Source organism: Crinia signifera, chromosome 5 (genome assembly GCF_055691185.1).
Source record: "Crinia signifera chromosome 5, ASM5569118v1, whole genome shotgun sequence".
NCBI lineage: Eukaryota > Metazoa > Chordata > Amphibia > Anura > Myobatrachidae > Crinia > Crinia signifera.
This window is the reverse complement of record NC_139221.1, coordinates 232,380,889-232,399,709: the sequence shown is the minus strand read 5'-3', so window position 1 is coordinate 232,399,709 and position 18,821 is coordinate 232,380,889. Positions and strand designations below refer to the sequence as shown.

Below are 18,821 nucleotides of genomic sequence, written 5' to 3'. Positions count from 1 at the left end.
TTGAATCTATGACTAAGTATTTGTCTTCTGGGAGCCCATAATGACTCCACGAACTGAGGTGAGGCATATCATACTAACATATACATCAGAGCTATAAAGTATATGAAAAATACAAAGAATATATTAGACTTTTTACTCTACAGTTTTGACTATAAAAATTAGAATATATTTCTATGGCAGGTGAGACAGTGCCTCCGCTGACTAGCATAAGGTTCCATCTCTTATGCAGATACAGCCGCAGTCACACACTGAATATAAGCATGCTGCATATCATTATAATCAGCAGAAGCTGCTTGTGTATGCTATTCATTCCATTTCGATGCATTTAAATGGAAAATGCCACATGCAGAGAGGCTTGATGCTACCAAGTCACACAGAGCTTAATCGTTACATGTACTCTGATTTGCAGTATACGGAGAATAGATGTATGTGGACACATCTGTAGTTCAAAAAGTCAAATTTCCATGCATTTTATTGGCATGGAACACAGAAAATTGCATTCTATAAACATACCTTGTTTCTAGAGTAATATGTTATTCCAAGTAGATCTTGTGTATCAGCTTTTTGGCTTGTACTACTGACACTATAGAACTCAGATAATATAGTCTTTGACTATTCTTTCGCTTGTAATAGTTGTACTCCAATTTCTTCATATTGTTACTTACCTGGCTGATCCGGATGTTTCTTTTTGTCTAATATGTCCTACTGTTGTGCATCCAAACTGTCAAGCAATGCATCAACCAAGGCCCAGACTCCTTTGCAAGTAACCTGATTGAGAACAGCGTTGCAGAGTCAAATATGCCGTCAATCTCTGTGTTATTTGTTTACCAGTAAAAATAGTGGCACACGTGATCAGTTATTAAGTTCTCAATGTAATGGAAAAATGGGCAGTCAGAATAATGAGTTATAATAGTGTTATTTATTGTATGTACATGTATACATATGGGCACTTTTAATAATTAGGAGTAATTCATATATTCTGATATATTAATATATATATATTATAATTCACATTCCTATGTCTTACATTATACATTTTGAAATGCACCTCAAGAAAATGTCCTGATGTTTGACCGCAACTGTATCACTTACATTTGTTCCTTTGGTAAAAAAGTAATTTTCTGCTTAAATTGCATAGTTTAAACATTTGTGCTCTGTCGGTGATACACTTCTTCACAATGACACTCTAGTTTGAGGGGTGGAAATCTCATTTAAGGGGCAACGGTATTTACGCATGAGTTTGGCGGTCGTGCGTGCCGGATGTTGGCTGAACTTGGATGTTTTTTTAAAGGGACAACCACTGTTAATGATTTCCCCTTTAAAAAAATGTCCGAGTTAAGCTGGCATTCTGCGTGGCCATCAAACTCGGGCGTCAATACATCCGGCACAATGTGTGTAGAGAGAGATTCAAGATGAGCCAGTCATCTGTAAATACTTTTTCAAAAACATACCAAAAAATACATTTTTAACAAATAAAATTTCTGCAAAAAACACATCAATATCAAAATGAGCACTAGGGTCACAAGGAGACCATAGTTCCTAATGGAATGGCTCATGTTGCACATGCACACCAGAATCTAAAACTGCACTAAGGGGGTGATTCTGGATGACCTGAAATATAGCGAGTTCGGCCCCGCCCCAATGTTTTGGGGATTGCGCATGCCCTATTATGCACATGTGCAGCCCCCTTTGTGAATGGCTTTGGCAACTTGCATAGTCGCTGAGCTATTCGCAAGCATGGGGGTAGGCCGGACCAGGTGGCAGGCGCATGTGGACTCCCAGCATTTCCTGGACGTGCCCACAAAAACTGTGGGTGCACTCAGAAAAATGCTGGGCTTCCCCATACAACACAGGTAGGTCAGTGTCTGCGGGGGCTGGTGTCTGATATCACAGGACATCAGTCTCCCTCCTCGTCCATTGAATGGTTTCTCTTGCAGCGGAGGCATGCAAAAGGTTTGTTCTCGATACACATCCCGTTGCATGTTATCCAGGGGGAATAGGCAGAGCCGGCGTTTCAGGCGCTCGGTAAGCTGCGATGTTCCTAAATGCTCTGGTCAAGGACTTCCCTCTTAATGTATCATTGCTGTCACCTGTGTTGAAACCACCTAAGAGGGAAGACCGGGAACAGAGCATTGTGTCCCTACTGGAATGGGTCATGTTGTAGGGTATGGTCTCCAGGAAAATGTTTGCTTTGAACAGTATTACCGTTTTAAATTTCCTGCTTAACATTTCCCAGATTCACTTGTAGACCCCAATATTAAGCCTGTAACATTAAGTGTCCATTTATGTGCCAATTTTGCACTGAGAAGCACGGGGTGCACTAAATATGGCTTCTTTGTTTAAAGTGAATCAATTACCTGGATTACTGGTTGTTTAGAAGAGATTAACAAAGTCATTGCTCATCAGAGGGGAAAACAAAATACAGATCTCTAAACACTGAGGCTAAAAAGCTACTTATCTTTGTCAAAGCAAAATATATTTTATAAGACTATAGTGTGGATTATAATTGAATACTGATATTTTGTTAGTTAATTTGTGTGAGCTTAATATTTTTTGTTATAACACAAAATTATTTGAGTCATTATATTAATTTTGTCACTGTACATAAAAAAACAAAAACAAGTCTGTTTTAAATTAAAGGCCATCATTATATAGTAAGTAGTGTATATATTTGGTTATATGCACATTATGTATGTTAATAAGGGACCGTGTAAAAACATTATATTAAAGCAAACATACAGCGGAAAAAAATGTGTGAATTATGTGATCATTTGTATTTGTTCCAGTTCCACATGGCTCTTATTCCATAGAGTGGCCCAGAATCTGCATCCACAATCATTTGTCCAAAGCTTGACCTCCCAAGAAAACAGCTTGACCTTCCTTCGTCATGGTCCTCGTACAACAGCATGCCTACCAAACTTAGGAACTCAGGCTTATGTAACAATCAAACTGATTTAAAACCAGCTTGTAATGGTAGTCAATAAGCATGTAGAAACTATATTGTGGCAAACATTCAGCTGCTTTCTGTTGTTAGCACAGAAATACTATAAATGTCAGCAGCAGTGGCTGAGGCCAATTTATGATTCTCCACATTGTTACATGTAAATAGCACTGCCATTGTCCTCAGGCAGTGGGCACCCCAGTCTCACAGGTCACACTGTAATGTAACATGCTGGAAGACTGTAATTTCAGTAAAAAATGGCAAATACACCTGTAATCTATTCAGTAGGAGCTGTAGAGTGAGATAATGCATCCTTTGAGAAAGTAGTTGCATCCCTCCAAATAAAGAGCTCTTTAGTTATAGGTTAAGGGGGATATTCAATCGCCGTCGAGCATCTCCCGTGGGGGAGATGCTCGACGGGCCCTATTCAATGCTGTCTTCCCCGACAGCATTGAACAGGGTTTCCTGTCAGAACGAGCCCGACATCTCTAGCTGTCGGGCTCGTTCTGCCGAGAACAGCCGGGAAGTGATGAGCTGCCGGCTGCAGCTCATCACTTCCCGGCCGCAACTCGCGGCCATGCCCCCTTCTCGTCCCGCTGCAGGCGGGACATTGAATCCCGCCTGCATGTTCTCGGTCGAGCTGACCGAGAACGGGACTGGGTCACGGCAGGCGAGCAAGCTCGTCTGCCGTGACCAGAAGATTGAATACCCCCCTAAGTCATTAATGAATACAGTACTTTATCAGAGATTAATTTGACCTCACTCGTATATTGAAGAAGCAGATACAAGCCACACATACTGTATATGTGTTCCACAATATCTGATTAATGGATTCATATGGAGGATGGACTGGATGAAGGAAACATCCACAGCACCAGTAGAAGCTGCCCACACATGGCTCTATGGCATGAGCCCAAATGATTTTGGATGATAGCTTGTATTCTACTTGCCCATGAACAAACTATTTGGTATGGGCTAATTTGTTGTAGTAGAGCAATAGTTAGTGTTAGTTTTATATAAAATAAACTTTATTGCACCTTTATACAACAAGGAGATAATGGGGTTCTTTCAATTAGGGGAGAGTTGAGGGTGATGCACGCAATGTGCCAGCAAACCCATAAAGGTGCTTACTAAAAAGGAAAAACTGAGACTGTGGAAACAATATGTATATTTCCTAAACAAAGGGTCCATGTGGATGATCCGTAAATCAAAGGCATTATTTTGACACAGATTTGGCTTTAGGCAAATAAAAAATGTATTAGATTTTCGGGAAAAAATAATAACGAAAAGTAGAACAAAGACAATTAGCGCATTTAAAAATATCTGACTTTGTATTGTCGTAATATTCCGTCTTTCATATGCCTCCTAATGGGAGACTAAGATGCTCCAAGTACACTGCTCTTACACGCCTTACATAATAACGTGCACTAGGCTGCACTGAGTGTAATTTTGGATGGGATTAAATTGTATTTTCCTCTAGTGCTGTTTATCTCAGCCAGCAGAAACCACATACATTGAATGTAGATTGTAACACCTTACCCTTACCTCACAAAACAAAATGACAAATATAAAGTTATATGGCTTGGACTCAAACATGGCAAATATTCCCGTAAACATAAACAAAATCCTATTTGTGGCATTTAAAACCACAGCTTATGCTTTGACGTAAAAAAAAAAAAAAAAAATCTATCAATATACATTACTTTGCCATTATAGATTCATTTTCCTATGCCCTGTACAATTTCCTGGTAACATATGTTTGGCTTACCTTAGACAATACTTACATACATTAAAGCAGTTTTGTAGTTTTATACAAATATATAAAGTGCAAATTAAGTATGGCCATTTTGAAAAAGAAAAATAGAAATATCCTGAGGAATCTTTGTATGATCACCCTATGGCAATGTCAGTATCCAAGATGGGAAGCATAATACGTTAGCTATTGCTCCAGTTGTACATGGAAGTCATCCTGATGTCTCTCTGGAGTAAATGGTTGCAATCAGTGCAGGGCTGAAGTTCTACTACATACAGTATCATGTCTCTGCAGTGTGTCTTTCATTTGTTAGGGTTTTCTGTGCAGTCTTCTGGTATCTTTTCCTCAGAGCAGCTTCTCTCAGAGATTCCGTCGAGACTCTCCATGTCATGGAATCTCTCAGCCACACATTGGGCAGTGAGTCTGGCCTCTGGGTCGTGGTCCCAACATTCTGTTATGGTTTCACATACTAGCTGGATACCCTGGGAAAAGATACATAAATATAGAATTCATATGCGCTGTGTAAATCAATACCATCCCACAAGGTTGTTAGTACTGTACAATGGGGTTGCTTTTAAATAAACTGCAGTAACAAATTCTTATTAATATTTAACACCATATTTGCAGATGATTTCATTATCAAAAGCCTTTCCCCTTTTCAGAATTCTGTCTTCCTGTTCAGCTTTCATAGAATGACATAGGGAAAGATGCAATAAGCTTCAAAAGTTCTAAAATGGAGAGTGATAAACAGCCGGCCAATCAGCTCCTACCTGCCATGTCAGAGACTGTGGGGCAGATGTATTAAGCCTTAACAAGAGATAAATTCAAGTGTGATTAGGAGAGATAAACGTCCAACCAATCAGCTCCTTACTGACTTTTTTCAAAGACAGCCTGTAACATGCCAGTTAGCAGGTGATTGGCTGGCTGTTTATCTCTCCTTATCACACTTGCATTTATCTTTTGTTAAGGCTTAATACATCTGCCCCATTGTTTGAAAAATGTCAGGCAGGAGCTGATTGGTTGGTTGCTTATCATTCTAAATCTAATCACTTTTGAAGCTTTGTGCATCTGGCCCTCAGCGTAACATTAGCCATAGCATCCCATATGGAACTAGGGGCCTAGTTATCTGTATGGTTAATGGTATATGTGCGGGTTCTGAGCCCATCTGTGGGGAGCTCTGTGCTTTTAGTCTCTGCTTTTCTGCATAGCAAGCAGCATAGGTGCTAAATTCCTGACATACCAGCAATGGTTTCTCTCAGAAGACTGCTGAAAGCAACCACAGAGGAAACCAATGTTCATTTATATCTTGCATAAAGCATGCAGCGCCTGATAGGTGCAAGACAACAGGGTATAAGTGCATAGATACCCAGCACAATAAATGTGTCTATGAAAAGCAAAGTATTTACTCTACGGACAGAGTGGTGGGGTGTGGGAAACTGAAGAGGGAATGCAGGCACTTCAAAATGTGTCTTCTTTTTTCACTGTAACATCATATCTATCACATGGGGCCTACACATTGGGTGATTCTAAGCAATCTCACTAGAATGTTGACCGCGCACGTCGCTATTCCCAGCAAATTAATATTCAGCATGCTGGATAAATGTAGTGAATTGTCAGGCAGGGCCAGTGTTCTTACCGGAGCACACTGGCCCTGACACATCGCTCAGCACACAGCACTGACACATTGTTATGTGCTGAGTGATCCTGCTGAGCATTCTGAGCAATCTAGCATTGTTCATACCGCTCAGCACATCTCCCTGTGTGTAGGCCCCATAAGATCCAAACATAGTTTAGGGACCCAAATAAATTATACCAAGTTCTCAGTTTATCTGATGGCTGATCGACAATGTCTGGGTCTCCAGTCAATGTGGAGAGCATATTGTTGATCTACATATGGTCGACGTTGTCAAAAGGTCAGCAGAAGCAAAAGGTCAGAATGGCTATGGCCGACACATGAAAAGTTCAACATTTTTTGGGGGATTGTTTTTCATTTTTCAAAATGTTTCATAAGTTACCATCCGTAACGTTGAATAGAGCGAGCGGCCGGCAATCCTCGCTGTTTAACCCCCTCGCTGGCCGCTCGCCGCGGCATTGAATACACCCCTAATTGGGAACGGTAAAGTGGCATCTGACCTGAAGCATGATGGGTGAAGAAAGTCATACGAGGGGACAGAATACACTAATTCGGGGTTCACGTGCTTAGATGCCAACATTGACACAAAAAAGTAAAAAAAAAACTCATGCAGACCTCCCCATGTGTTGACTTTCTGCTTGTGTTGACCTTTTTCCAGCGTTGACCTAGACTTTGCCAACCTAATATGCCACACCCGTTCTCAGATACAGCATTGTTTAAAAAACATAGGTAATATTTCCACTGCAAATATTTACCAAAATGCTACTCTCTAAATGGCTCCTCTATATTCTGTTGTTATTGTTCCACTGTATCTCTCTTTTGATGCCTTAAACCAGTGGTAGCCGGTCTGAGTGGCCCGCCCAGCGGCTTTGCCGGGAGTCAAGTTCAGGGGAATTCTCGCGAGAGGTCGGTAGTTCTCGCGTGATTCCTCTTAGTCTCCGGCTGCTGTGGATTGTCAGTCCTATTCAGCGGCAGCCGCCGGAGCGTGGGGCGGCTGCAGCAGGACAATTTGTAAGAGAAATTTTTACATATGGCCCCCGAAGGATTTTTTCCCCATACAAACGGCCCTTGGCACATAAAAAGGTGCCTTAAACCATGATATTAAAACAAATGTTCTTTCTTTCACTGTCTCTTCCTACTGCTTTTAATATCTTGATGGCAACAAACTGTGAGATGTCACACAGAGACCAGACTCGTATATACAATAATTGTGCCTACCTCATCATATATAAATTGCTACTAACCAACAATAATAAATAAGCAACAAAAAAATGTACATGCACTAAAACACCAAGAGGCCACTTTGTCAGTCTGAGGATATTGGTAGTTGCTATACTGGGTATACAATCTCTATTTTCAAAATAAACATATATTTTACTTTATTTGTTAGACTTTTTTTGCTCTTTAGCACCTTGGGAGACATTTGCAATGTGGAAAAATAAGGGCCTGCTGTGCTTAAGTTGCTGCTCACTACTCATATTTAAATACAAAGCAAGTTTCCATACAGTATGACCGGATAGGATTTATAATAAATTTAAATGGATAAAGGGGTCACATATGGGCATATATGATTTATACACAGATATTCACTTCACCATTACGGTAATGATAATACCTTCTGCTCAATCTAGATGTACTGTATAAAGGATGGACATTACACTGCTCAGAAATCAATGTTTAATATTCTATATTAAGCCTAATTTATGTAAAATATTGACACTTAAAAACAATAGCAATGTTCCCATTTACTTCAGAGGGGATGACCGCTTTACACTGAAAAGCTGGCCATACATCAGAACGATTTCAACGGGTCAGGCAATACATTGTGTGTGTTTTGAGTGAACATTGTGAGGTGTTTTGCTACAATGCGCTGGCACGCAAGTCATAAGATCAATCCTCAGATCTTACGTGCTGCACTAGATTTGAAGATGCTGCTTACGACCAGTATTGTGGGAGTTGCAGATTTTATGTGAAATTACACACTGGGGGTGGGATGTACCAAGCAACGGCAGTACATCTCCTGCCGCCCATCTCGCCGATGCTCATTGAATACTGTATGTGATAATATAGGCGATGAGCAATGCAAAGGGCAGCTCTCCTGATAAGAGCTTCCCTTTGCTATCCCCGTGGCTGCCTGTACGTCCACATTTCCAAAAGGGAGGTCGAACTGTGCATGCGCAGAGAAAATGGCAGCTGTGGGGCATGCTGGGAGGGACCCGTGTTGGATCACTTTTACAGCATCGCTGCGAAGAGAAGCCCATAGGTTTCTATGGGGTTACGCCAACTAGAGCTGGCGTAACCCCCGCATCAAAGCCCCACTGGAGGGGCTTTAATGAATTTGAAAATGCAATAAAAACCCTGAAAATTAGGTTTTTAATGCATTTTTTAGTACATTCCGCCCATAAGATCTATGGTCAGAGGACTCGGCTTTGATGCTGGTCGTCCTGGTTTATAGTAAGCTTTAGAAGAAATGCTGTTTGCCTATATATATATATATATATATCTATCTTTGAACTGAAAGTGCTGGATGACCCCATCGCACATACATTGCTCACACACTTCCTGCAGAAAAACACAAATGCAATGAATCTACCAGTGGATGCCCCGCTTTGCTAAACAAGGTGGAGGGCAGGTTATAAAATGGGGAGCCAAATATATATAAATATATGGAAGGATCAAGTATCAGAACAGGAATTAGTTATGTTTTTGCCCTTGCAGATACATGCGCTACTACTAAATATAGTAGCTTTGCACTTACCCCATTTTAAAACTTGTAATAATTCTGACCCTGCCTTATCTTTAGGGGCTGCAGGTGGGAATGCACGTGTGCATCCTACTTGCTTAGTGCTCTCTCTTCATAAGCTGGGAATCAGTCAGATTACTACATTACTGCGGGAATCCACCAGTGGAAGCCTATACCACCCACTGTTTTTACTTCCTCTACTGCAGCTGTCTTCATTGGTATCAGGACTTTCACCAGTGTTAATCTTGGTTCAAAAGATACATCTGAAACAGACGCCATATCTCCATCTGCAAAACCATGACTGAGCACTGGTGTCAGCCAACACTCCCATGCCTTCATTCTGTGGGATTTCATGGCTGTTACCCAATAACCAGCCAGAAAGTCACAAGTCACGAAGGATGGACCAATCCTTATGCACAAGCAAACTCCATCCCTGCACTGTAACCTGAAATCTCCATTGTTATCATCTCTCTCTGTAAATACCAATAATCACAGAACCATGTACAGTATATTTTACCTGGTGATTGAGCCAGCTATTGGAAATTTCTGGTCTACCTCTGTCTCTCAGGACATTGTCCTTCATACTTTCAACACATGGATGTTCCCGCACTTTACTACCGAATGGAGGTTCGTAGTCTTTTACTTCTGAAAAAATAAATAAAATACAAGATTCATTATTTAAAATTAGATGTAGATTGTTGACCAAGCCCATGAATGAGCCACATTACGTTGTAGCTGGGCCTCAGGCAGAAGGTTGCTCACAGGTTCCTCTAGGGTTTGCACATGGGAGCTGCAGACTAGAACCGAAAAGGACCTAGGCCCACACTCTTTCTTACAGGTTTTCCTTATCCATGCAGTTTATATTTCAACAGCTACTTTCAATATTATAAGAGCCAGGCAAAATGTAGCAGGTAACTGCACAGAAATCTTGGGCCAATCTGGGCCTGTTTTATAATTAAAAATTTAAAATATTTTCATGAAAATAAAAAATTCTCCTTAAAGTGCTGTGTAGCATAAATAACATTTTATTAACCCTTTGAGTGCAAACATTGCTGCGAAAGATCCTTAAAATATCCACTAAAAATGCCAGCGTCACTCACCGCCAGCGTCACTCATCTTTTTTTGGGTGCAACATCTAACGAAACTTCAATTAATTGACTTGGCTGTATTTGTATTTATTTATACTAAAGGAACAGCCGCTGTGAGCGACGCTGGCATTTTTCAGCAGATATTTAATTATCTCTCACAGCAACATTGGCAATCAACGAAGTAAACCACTGACAGTGGTACATACCGTGTTTCCCCGATAAAAAGACCTATCCGGAAATTAAGACCTACCCTTGATTTTGGACACTGGTCCAAAATAAGCCCTACCACGAAAATAAGCCCTAGTAAAATTTCCAAATATGGAGTTCAGACACTAAATTCTTCCCCAACTAACCCCCCCCCCCCCTCATCCTTCCTCCTTTCCACGGTGTTTGTACAGCACAGGCTTCTACTAAACCCGCTTCTGCTCCCGGTCCCAGGGATGCACTGTGGGGGGCACGTGACATCACTGTGCACATCACGCGGCTGCAGCACAGCACTGAGCTGTGGCGCAGCAAAGAAAAAGAAGTGGAAAGTTGGTGAGCAGGGCTCTTAATATGTTATTGAAAGGAGGGCTGGGGCCATAGAAAGGAGGAATGGGGGCTGTTTAAAAGGACTGGGGGCATGTTAAAGGAGGACTGGGGTCATTGAAAGGAGGAACGGGGGCTGTTTAAAAGGACTGGGGGCATGTTATTAAAGGAGGACTGGGGGCATGTTATTAAAATAAGCCCTACCCCGAAAATAAGCCCTATTGTCTTTAAAAAAATAATAATAATAATAAGACAGTGTCTTATTATCGGGGAAACACGGTATACAGAATGACAGTATTACACGTCACATTAGAGATATTACTGAGCATAACAGGAGCAGGAGATATGAATGCACCAAAATCAGTATAATGTTATACATAAAGTAACATCTTTGCATTACTTAACATTAATGTAATTACTTGTTGTCACTCTCAAGCGACCAGCACTATCCTACTCTACACACTCTACAAAAATGTAATTCTCTGTTGTTCTTAGACACCCGTTGTAAGCTTTCCTGCATACCAAACATAGCTACACATACATTCCGAACAAGAAAAATGTACTTATGTTGCAGATGTTTGTTAAGTTACTTAGCCTTTCACATGACACCCTGTGTAAAAGTGAAGAATCAAATAATATAAAAAACATAAATTATGTTGCTAGTGATGCAAATCACAAACAAAACACAGCATACTCTTGCTCTTATTAAATATACGTTTAATTATTAAGGGAAGCATTCTGTCCCGGGTCACGACTGTGGGGACATCCGAAAGTCGTAACCTGGCACATTCTCGGCCCTCTCGACTGATATGCAGCAGGCAGGATTCAATGTCCTGCCTGCCGAATGGCAAAAGGGGGTGTGGCCACATGAATGCCGGTGGATTGTCACGATACAGCCGTGATCTTGACATCCACGGCCGTTCTCTGCAAAATGTGCCCAACTGCTTTCAAAATCGGGTCTGTTCTTCAATGCTGGTTGTACAGACTGCATTGAATAGGCGCCCGCCGCTATTTCCCCCATCAGAAATAGACAAAACATTCAGTCTTTCTTCTTTGCCCTGTGATTTAAAGCAGCAATATTAAATGCAAAACTTGCGTGTTTTGTATTTATTATTGTTGCTTTTACACTCACAGCTAAAACTATTGAAGATCTGGCAGTAATGAACAACTACGATTAGAAGTTTTCCTCTATAATGCTTTATATACAGTATCTGCCATTAAAGGTATAATTTGGTAATTCTCATGCATTTTGATCATTTTTGGGGCCATATACAATTGTGTACAGTGCCCATGTAATCCCACCCAAAAAAAATTACTCTTGGATTTCAAATGTCCTTTGAGAATTTGAGCATTGAAAAACTCAAAAATTGAAAACCATAAAGATATTGTTGCAAAAAACATGTACACACAATGCAAGCCTAAAAAATGACAACAAAAGATGCATAATGACCCTATCATCATCATCATCATCATCAATATATTTATTTTATACAACTAAAACAAGTACCAGGCACCCTATGAAGGAATATTAGAATATAAATTATTATTGACTATTGACTTGTATATTAAATAAATGTTCTGTCTATATTTTTAACGTGTATAATTTTGATAGGAAAAAAAAAAAAATTAAAACAACCTTTCCGTTAACAAAGTTGTAAAGTAGCACAGCATTTGGAAGTTGTGCAGTCTTTTCTACATTCTCTGGTTTGTTATTGTAACCTGTAACTAATGTTTAGTGACAGAACAATTTACGCACCAGAGCCTTACTGGGATGTGCTTCCTGTAAATATTCATACAGTATTTTCTACTGCTGAGGACTAATGAAAATACCAAGGAGGGAGATAGATTCAGCTCATGTTGTCAAGACACTGCAGGGATTTTTTAAGGGCTGCTGTAAGATATAAGCATATGAATTTGTATGCTATGGTTACTAATAAGTTCACCTTAGTTTACCTTACCTGAAATCATAGTATGAAAAATATACAGCACAAAGGCTACGGGAAATGTTTCATGCTAGTAATATAACAATACATTTTAAAAATACTTTTTTTTTTTTTTTTGACTGAGCGGCTCCTCTCCCCAAAAAGTAAACATAGGTCTCAGCATGTCATGTATGTGCCTCACTAACTGTACTTCATTTCAGGCTGAGGCTGGCAACATGCGACCAGTTTCCGCATTTGTGTTTCAGCTGTATGTTGCCAGAGGGCTGAAATGCTTTATAAACGCAGTTACATAGTATTAGCTCTTGTACAAATGGATTTTGGTGCTTTGTCAGCCTGCGATGTGCACTGACAGCATGTGTGTGTGTGTCACTGCGGTGCTTTTCAAAGACTTCATGGTTTCAGCAGCTTCATTTAAAGGGGCAGTGATAAAAATAAACCTTGTTTTATATTTAGTTATACAAAATTATTATTTCCCCTTTAACTCAAGCAGCCAAGGCCACTGAAGACATTTGCATTGCATATATACCTCTTTTAGTAATCCACCTGCTGACTATAATCTATATATATGTCTAGTGTCCGTTTGTGTGTCTCCGAAACACTGCCATCTGTTAGCAGCGAGTGAAACTACATCTATTTCTCTCTCACACATGCATAAACACAGAGGCAATCATAAGGTAGCAGACTAGCTTTCGAAACATTTGCTTCGAGCGGGCTTACTAGTTATAAATAAGGTTCTTATGCTTATAGGCAAATGTCCTGAGACAGTCCTTGTACAGTGAACTAGTGGTTGATACAACTTACATATTTTAAGTCGTACTGTATTATTTACCGTTTCACTAATAAATAATGATAGAATTGTATAGTAAAATGAAATGAACACACCATTAAATTTAGATGACAACAAAATAAATATTCTGTCAAGGCTAATAAAACACTACACATAACGCAAAAAGTGATAATGCATTGGCAGTATTGTAATAACTTATATTGCAAATAATTTTCTCTTTAGTTACCTCCGACTGCATTACAGCGGGATGTGATTTCCCACAGGACAAGTGCCATAGAGTACACATCTGTTTGCTTAAACGACTCCATGTTCTCCAAATTCATTCTGGATTCTAGGACCTCAGGGGCCATATATCTGGCAGTTCCAACCTGAAGATAAAAGCATGGATCAAGTCAACAGCATAACCTATGAACAGGGAGTAGTGAGAAGACTAAGGGTATGACATATTTATATCAACAATAATTGCCCTAAAGATGTCAAACCTATGGCAACTTTGGGGTAATTCAGGTGCAGATACATAAGCGATATCATGAGCAAAGTACTGAAGTATGGTACATTGTGAGGTGCAGCTCCTGTTCTGTGGGGTCGATTCGGCCCCGTTCCAATGTTTGGGGGCTCTGCGCAGGTGCATGGGATATTATGTGCAGCTCCCCTTTGTGAATGACTTTGTGAACGTCTCGGCAACTATGCAAGTCGCCAAAGGATTGTGGCAGGCAGGGGGCGGACGGCAGCAAGTACGCAGGTAGTCCATGGGAAAGCCAAGCGTTTTATGGGAGTCCGCATGAAAAATGCTGGGTGTTCCCATGGGTACGTGGGCAAGACGATGCGTGCTGGGGTGGGTGGCTGATGTCCCTGTGCTCACAAATAAAATTCAGTTCCCACTGACTTATTTAAGAAGCTAGGATAAATTATTCGGGGCAGACTAGATGGGCCAAGTGGTTCTTTTCTGCCGTCAAATTCAAATTCTATGGTCAGTAACCCTCAAATGATTTCTCCTGTAGCAGAGACAGACACAGCCCCTCGCAGGTGAACAAGGGGATTCGGCGGCGGGGTGGGATCTTCGCAGCTTACCGAGCCAACCAGAATCAGGGCATGTGTGGGGTGGGAAAGATATCCTAGGATGCAGCTCAGATCACTACTGCAGCAGGAGGAGTCTTCTTGTAACAGACGCCTCCTGCTGCATTATCGTACATAGCTATCCCTGCCGCTGCCAAGTTCACAAGCTTTGTGAGGGATTGAAACCATCCTACTGAACATGCAGCACTGTGCATGGTGTTATGGTGAATAGGAGTGAAGGACAGATTAAGGACCTCCATGTGACAGACCAAGCAGACCTGAACACACTGGGAAGATTTGCAAAGAGTGACAAATAATTGTTTTTGATTAGTGTACAGAAATAAAAATTACATAACATTTGGATGGATTCCTTCAATGTTCTCTGGATTCATTGTATTCTGAAAATGCCTTTTGCATCTGTGACTCGAGAGAGATGCACCACAGATGTAATATTGCTCCTAATAAACATGTAGGAAGAAATCCCTGTTACTCTACTGAAGGGACCTCAATAGTCGTCTATTCTTCACACAATGAGCTCAGGGAGCAAAGCACAATGCAGACTGTGGGGCAAAGCCTTTACCCTATCATCTTCCCACTCATTGGAAATACATTACTGACAGTCTGCACTGCTTCTGTTTTCTGTGGTTATGGATATTAAAAGACAAACACTAATCACTCATGGGCAGAGGTGGGTGATCTTAACATAAAGATACAGTACCTTCTATGATGGAAATGTACCATAAGAATGTTACACTGATGTTATCTGCCTGTCCGTAATAAAAACACTGATATGTTGTGGTATAGGACCAGTCACTTAATACCACCCTAACCAGTTTCTGTTTTACCTTATCACAAAAAGTGAGTACTGCAAATATTGTCTCTACCACTTTGTTTAATGTGAGGGATGCAGCTCCAGTATACTAAGGTGCTGTTTCCTTAGTGAATGAATAGCTAGTACAGAAAACACAATTGGGACCGCTTCCCACAAAAAGAACAAATGAGACCATCAATTAAGTCAAACTGTTTTAAAAAAAATTCAAATATTGTTTTAATGATGTGAAATTCATAGCTATAAAGTTATTCGGTACTTGTTTCCTAGCACGGCCACAATCTTGGGCATCGTGTACCTTTAAGTTAAGGTACACGATGCCCGCGATGGACCCGATTTCCTTTGAAATCAGGTCCATTTTGCCGGCAAAGTAAAAATCGCGGGCATCGCGTCGGTCGGGACCATTAACATGCGTCAGTCTTGTGCCATCATAATGGCACAAGATGAGATGGACTTGATTAAGTCCATCTCACATAGTAAAAAATGTGAAATTGGCCAATATGACCCATTTCACATTATATATGGCCCTGTCGTCACCCCACAATTGACGTGAACCTGAAGCGTGGCGAGCGCAGCGACCCCGCGAGGGGCGGCGGTACGCGTCCTCCGACCTTTTCATTCCCCTACTATCCACGTCGGCGTGGAGTTGAGAATATAAAGTGTGGCGAGCGCAGCGAGCCACCGAGCCCGAAGCGCGGCGAGCGCAGCGAGCCCCGCGAGGGGACGCGCATACCTGTGAAGTTATACGCGTCCCCTCGCCACGCTTCGGGCTCGGTGGCTCGCGCCCGAAGCGTGGCGAGCACAGCGAGCCCCGCGAGGGGACGCGTATACCTGTGAAGTTATACGCGTCCGCTCGCGGGGCTCGCCACGCTTCGGGCTCAGTGGCTCGCTGCGCTCGCCACACTTTATATTCTCAACTCCACGCCGACGTGGATAGTAGGGGAATGAAAAGGTCGGAGGACGCGCACCGCCGCCGCTCGCCACGCTTCGGGTTGGCGTCAATCGTGGGGTGGGGTTTACGGTGTTAAATTTGGGGGTCTAGGGAATATTTTACATTGAATCCAATGTAAAATCGGGTCCCAGGGACCCTATTCACATTTGATTCAATAAAAAAATCATGTCGGTCGCGATGCGACCAACGCGATTTTTCCGACACGACCACCCCGATGGAAATCGGTGTGGCCGTGCTAGGAAACAAGTACCAGTTATTTAATTTCACCAATACCTGTCAGTTTGGATAATTACTGTTCCATCAAGTTAAGGATTATAGGGATTTAAATATATGGACTGGATACTAGCAGTTTGAACAGAATAAACTCTTTTGATCTGATATGGGTATTATTAGGATTGTGCTCCTGCAGTCGGTATCATGATATTATTCGATTTTTAGATAATATTTTATTACTTATTACATTTATATTTTGCCATTTATGTGTATCTTTAGGTCATATTGTTGAAATTGAATAACTTTATTGCTAAGAATTTCACATCACTAAAAAAAAATCTTTTAACTTTTTAAAAACAATACGATGACTTCATTGATAGATTGGTCCCATTTGTTCTTTTTGTGGGAAGCGCTCCTAATTGTGTATTTTTACCTTATCGCCCAGTTTTGTAATAATATATTCATACAACCTATGAATCCTTATGGAATTGTTCAACCTACCTGCCCACTGTTAGCAAGATCGTCCACTGAGAGTGTTGGGTCTAGCCAGAGAGACAACCCAAAGTCACACAAACAACAGGCAAGATCATTTTTAACAAGTATATTTGAGCTTTTCAAGTCTCGATGAACAATCGGAGTCTTTGGTCTTCCGCATGGTGTGTGGTCACTATGCAAGTGGGCGACACCACGAGACAAAGAGCCACCAAGCAGTAGGAGATCTTCCCAACTAATGATGTGCCTTGTAAGGTAATCCTGCAAATTGCCTTTAGTGTGGAAAGCGGTGATTAGCCAGTATTGTTTACCAACATCTGTCTTCCTCTCTTCGGCAGTCAAGAACTGCAAAACATTCTCATGTTTTAGATTAATGTCGGAAAATATTTCTTTTTCCATTTTCCAGGAGGCATATTCTTCATAAGGGAAAATCTTTACAGCTACAGTCTCAAACTGGTCTGAAGTGTTCTGTTTGAGCTTGGCCTTGTACACTTCAGCAAATCGACCCTTCCCAACCAGGGTGTCTAATTCAATGGGTAGAAGCTCTGTGTTGTGATTTAAGTTGTTAGCACAAGTTGAGCTTATATCGGAGCGGTCATCATCTATCATAATGGCACAGGCATCACTGCATTCCATATTTGGGTGTCTCATGCACTTTGGATTTTTTTCCCACTTCTTTCTAGCCTTTTTTTTCCCGTGGATACGGTAACAATAAAAGATGAAAATGACTGCAATTGCAATTGTAACTGGAGGAAGAAGACTTGTCAGTGCAACAAAGGTTGTGTCTGGCCATCCAGAACTTTGCTGTTCTAGGGGGAGGGAACACAACAGATTTCTGTATTAAGATACAATAGAGACAACAAGCATTACATATTTACAATCTAAAAATACATGCGTTTGTGCTGAGAGGCAACCATAGTAATAGCAAAGGCTACAGTATATAATTTATGATCCATTTAGAATTGACATCCAAGTAATTCCCCACAACTAACATCTTTTTTTTATGTCCCATTTTCCTATACCTTCTGGACTTTTCCAACTGCAATGGTTTAAATTGAAACTGCACTTTTGCATTTATGATGAATGGAATCATGTTTGGAGAACTAATTCTCCAGAAAGCCAGATGGCATGTGACATTAGGGTTTGTTAGCTAAGGATTATAATATTGGTGGGAATAGTCCAGAAAACATTCATACACAGTATCATTCATATGTGAATACTTTTCTACAAAAGGTAGCAGATGCTCTTTAAAGGGGCATACACACTATGAGCTTTCTAAGCGATATTGTGGACAATTCTCCTAGGGTGTATGCCCCCTGTTGTTAACAATGTGCACTCCCACTCGTCATGAATGACCACCTCCCTCGTCCAAGCATGTCCGGTTGAGGGAGGTAATCCTTAACGATGGCCATGCTGCAGCGAGTCGTTGCTGCCCCTGCCACCCACTGCCGTTGCTCACCTTGGAGCAGGCATCAGCAAGTGTGTGAGGTGACGTTGCCCACAGCAACCAATCAGATTTTGTCTATCATTTTCTAGGATGCAATAGAGAAATGATCTGATTGGCTACTACGGCAACATCACTTATTTTTGTTTTTTGTACCTTTAGTAAATGTAACCCTATGTTTCTTAACTGTGCCAGGTCTTTCATACAGAGTTAAAGAGAAATCAAGCTTTTTCAGCAGTTCTTGCATTCAAATGAATTTTGTTACAGTATTTCATATTTTGCACAGTACAATCAGTTTTTACAGTTTTGCCATTAATATAATTTAAAAGTTGCAGAAAGAAAACAGCTGCCAGACAAAGCAGAGAGCTACTGTATCTCCTCAATGCCTCTTTATGAAGTTTAATTAGTATCTTCTGGAA

At 41.0% G+C, this 18,821-nt stretch overlaps 1 protein-coding gene across 2 annotated transcripts in view; it reads right to left on the bottom strand.

Moving 5' to 3' along the window:
• Positions 1-900: 900 nt before the first annotated feature.
• TGFBR2 (transforming growth factor beta receptor 2) overlaps positions 901-18,821 on the bottom strand; it is a 91,442-nt gene continuing 73,521 nt past the window's right edge. For both annotated transcript variants that reach the window (XM_083188644.1, XM_083188645.1), the window contains 4 exons: positions 16,968-17,767; positions 13,643-13,784; positions 9,588-9,715; positions 901-5,176 (listed from right to left, as the gene is read on the bottom strand). In XM_083188644.1, the coding sequence (XP_083044770.1) occupies positions 4,997-5,176; positions 9,588-9,715; positions 13,643-13,784; positions 16,968-17,767 (1,250 nt within the window). In that variant the 3' untranslated portion in view covers positions 901-4,996. The remainder of the gene's footprint in view (positions 5,177-9,587; positions 9,716-13,642; positions 13,785-16,967; positions 17,768-18,821) is intronic.